The sequence below is a fragment of the Diospyros lotus genome, chromosome 1 (genome assembly GCF_014633365.1).
Source record: "Diospyros lotus cultivar Yz01 chromosome 1, ASM1463336v1, whole genome shotgun sequence".
Lineage (NCBI taxonomy): Eukaryota > Viridiplantae > Streptophyta > Magnoliopsida > Ericales > Ebenaceae > Diospyros > Diospyros lotus.
In genome coordinates this window covers 13,454,877-13,457,213 of record NC_068338.1, presented here as the reverse complement: position 1 = coordinate 13,457,213, position 2,337 = coordinate 13,454,877, and the positions used below count along the sequence as shown (strand labels likewise).

At 34.9% G+C, this 2,337-nt stretch overlaps 1 protein-coding gene across 1 annotated transcript; it reads right to left on the bottom strand.

Moving 5' to 3' along the window:
- Window positions 1-512: 512 nt before the first annotated feature.
- On the bottom strand, window positions 513-1,943 carry LOC127803092 (uncharacterized). The gene has a single exon (XM_052339156.1). It carries the CDS (start codon window positions 1,941-1,943, stop codon window positions 513-515), a length of 1,431 nt encoding a protein of 476 aa, XP_052195116.1.
- Window positions 1,944-2,337: the final 394 nt, after the last annotated feature.

The following is a 2,337-nucleotide window of genomic DNA, read 5'->3' as shown; positions in this document are numbered from 1 at the left end:
GGAACCCTTAATTTTTTAAAAATTATAAGGAATGCATCATTTTCCTTTGGAGACAAAACATAACTTGCAGGTGGTAACAAAACTTTGTCCCCTTGTACAATTGGGTGTAGCTCTAGTCGTATGCCCATTGATTTTAAGTGAAGCCGAGACTTTAAATTGTCCTTAGTCTTTCACTTAACATTCATGATAGTTCCAAGAATGTTATCACATATATTCTTCTCAATGTGCATCACATCCAAATTATGTCGTAGCAAAAGTGTACTCCAATATAGAAGCTTGAAGAATATACTCTTTTTGTTTCAATTATCTCCCCTATTTTCATGATTTATCTTGGTCTTCAATTGACGAGATTTAGTTAAAGTAATCCCTTCAAGGTCTTGCACTTGCTTCAGAACATCTACACCAGAAAGTAAGTTTGGAGAGACCCTTCTTTCCCTTATACCATCAAATGAAACCCTATTATTTCTCCATTTTTGATTCATAGGCAAATAACGTCGATGACCCATATAACATTATTTCCCACCGTTAGTAAGCCTTGTCGAAAAAGTATTCTTGTTACAACAAGGACATGCTAATTTTCCTTTTGTACTCCATCCAGATAAAATCCCATAAGTAGGGAAGTCATTGATCATCCACATCAAAGCTGCATGCATCGTAAAATTTTGATGTGTTGACACATCAAAGGTTTCAACACCCAATTCCCACAGCTCCTTTAATTCATCTATCAAAGGTTGGAGGTAAGTATCAATTGCATCCCCTAGTCTATCTGGTCCTAGGATAAGCATTGACAAAAGGAAATTAAACGGCTTCATGCAAACCCAAGGCTCCATATTATACGGAATAAGCACTACTGGCCATATACTATATGGTGTTCTTGAATTAGAAAAAGGTTGAAATCCATCACTAGCAAGACCAAGTCTAACATTACGAGGTTTTGAGGCAAAATTTGGATGGACTTTATCAAAATCCCTCCACGCCATTGAATCAGCTAGGTGTCTTATCAATCCATCATCTACTCTTTTATCAAAATGCCATCTCATAGAGGAGGCTGTCTTGGAAGACATAAACAACCTCTGAAGTCGTGGCTTTAATGGAAAGTAATGTAGAGTTTTTACTGGTATTTTCTTACCATTTGTTTTCATCTTAAATTCTCCACTATGATAATCTTTCTTCCATCGAGAAGCACCACATACCTTGCAACAGTCACATCCATTATCGGTCTTCCAATATAACATGCAATCATTCACACAAGAGTCATACTTTTCATAAGACAAACCAATGTCATGCAATACCTTTTTCGCATTATAGTATGAGTCTGGTAAGAAAGACCCTTCAGGTAAGAGTTCTTTTAACAATTGCAACAACATAGTGAATGACTTATTACTCCAACGACCAAGACTCTTTATATGCAACAATTTAAGAATTGCAGATAATCTTGAAACTAGTGAACCAGGATATATTGGTTGCTCAAGGTCATCTATCAACTTGTAAAACTGTTTGGCTCCATTATTCGGTTCCATTTCAGGCAAATTTTGGGTATTTGGAAATTCAACATCTTCATTATTTTCGTCTAATCCTTTAAACTGAGGGTACAAATCATTTATGAATTGTTGGATCTCATCATCACTATCATCTGGAGCACTAGTATCATATTGTAAGATCTCATTTTCTTCATCCTCAGACTCAGATTGAGGCTCATTGCTTAGTTCACCATGATGATACCAAAATGTATACCCTTCAGATATTCCATGTATCATTAGATGTGCCTCAATAGACTCACGAGTTCCAAGATCAGTATTGCAACATTTCGTGCATGGGCACTGAATCTTATTTTTGGCACCCAACTTCTTTAAAGCATAATCTAAAAACTTTTGTACCCCTATTTGATAAGCTTCATTAAGTTGATCATTGACAAGATTCATCCACTCCTTACTAGGTGCCATTATCTCATAAAAGAATGACAAAATCTTGTACTTCACCTAAACAATATAACAATAATATCATTTAGCTAATAAGCCTTAAGAAATAAAGTTGGCTATTCATAACAAAATTTAGCTTCTCATTATCAGAGTTGGACTTTAAACTTGTATGAACTTTTAGAAAACTAAACTTTAAAAGCAAGTAAATAAAAGTTTAGGCCAACTTATTACTTGAACAATTCAAAGCTTGTTGAATCAATTAAAAGCTTGTGTGTGTGTGTGTGTGTGAAAATTATAATGTAACTTAACTTTTTGAGCATGTAAAAGTCAATCACTGTAAATTTGTTGAGGAGGTGGAGAGCTCTAAAATTGGAGCATGATTAGGCTTAGGAGAATAAACAAATCATTTGGGTGATTT

Excerpts from the sequence above, each read along its gene's own strand:
- LOC127803092 (XM_052339156.1), bottom strand. The coding sequence starts at position 1,943 with ATGGCACCTAGTAAGGAGTGGATGAATCTTGTCAATGATCAACTTAAT.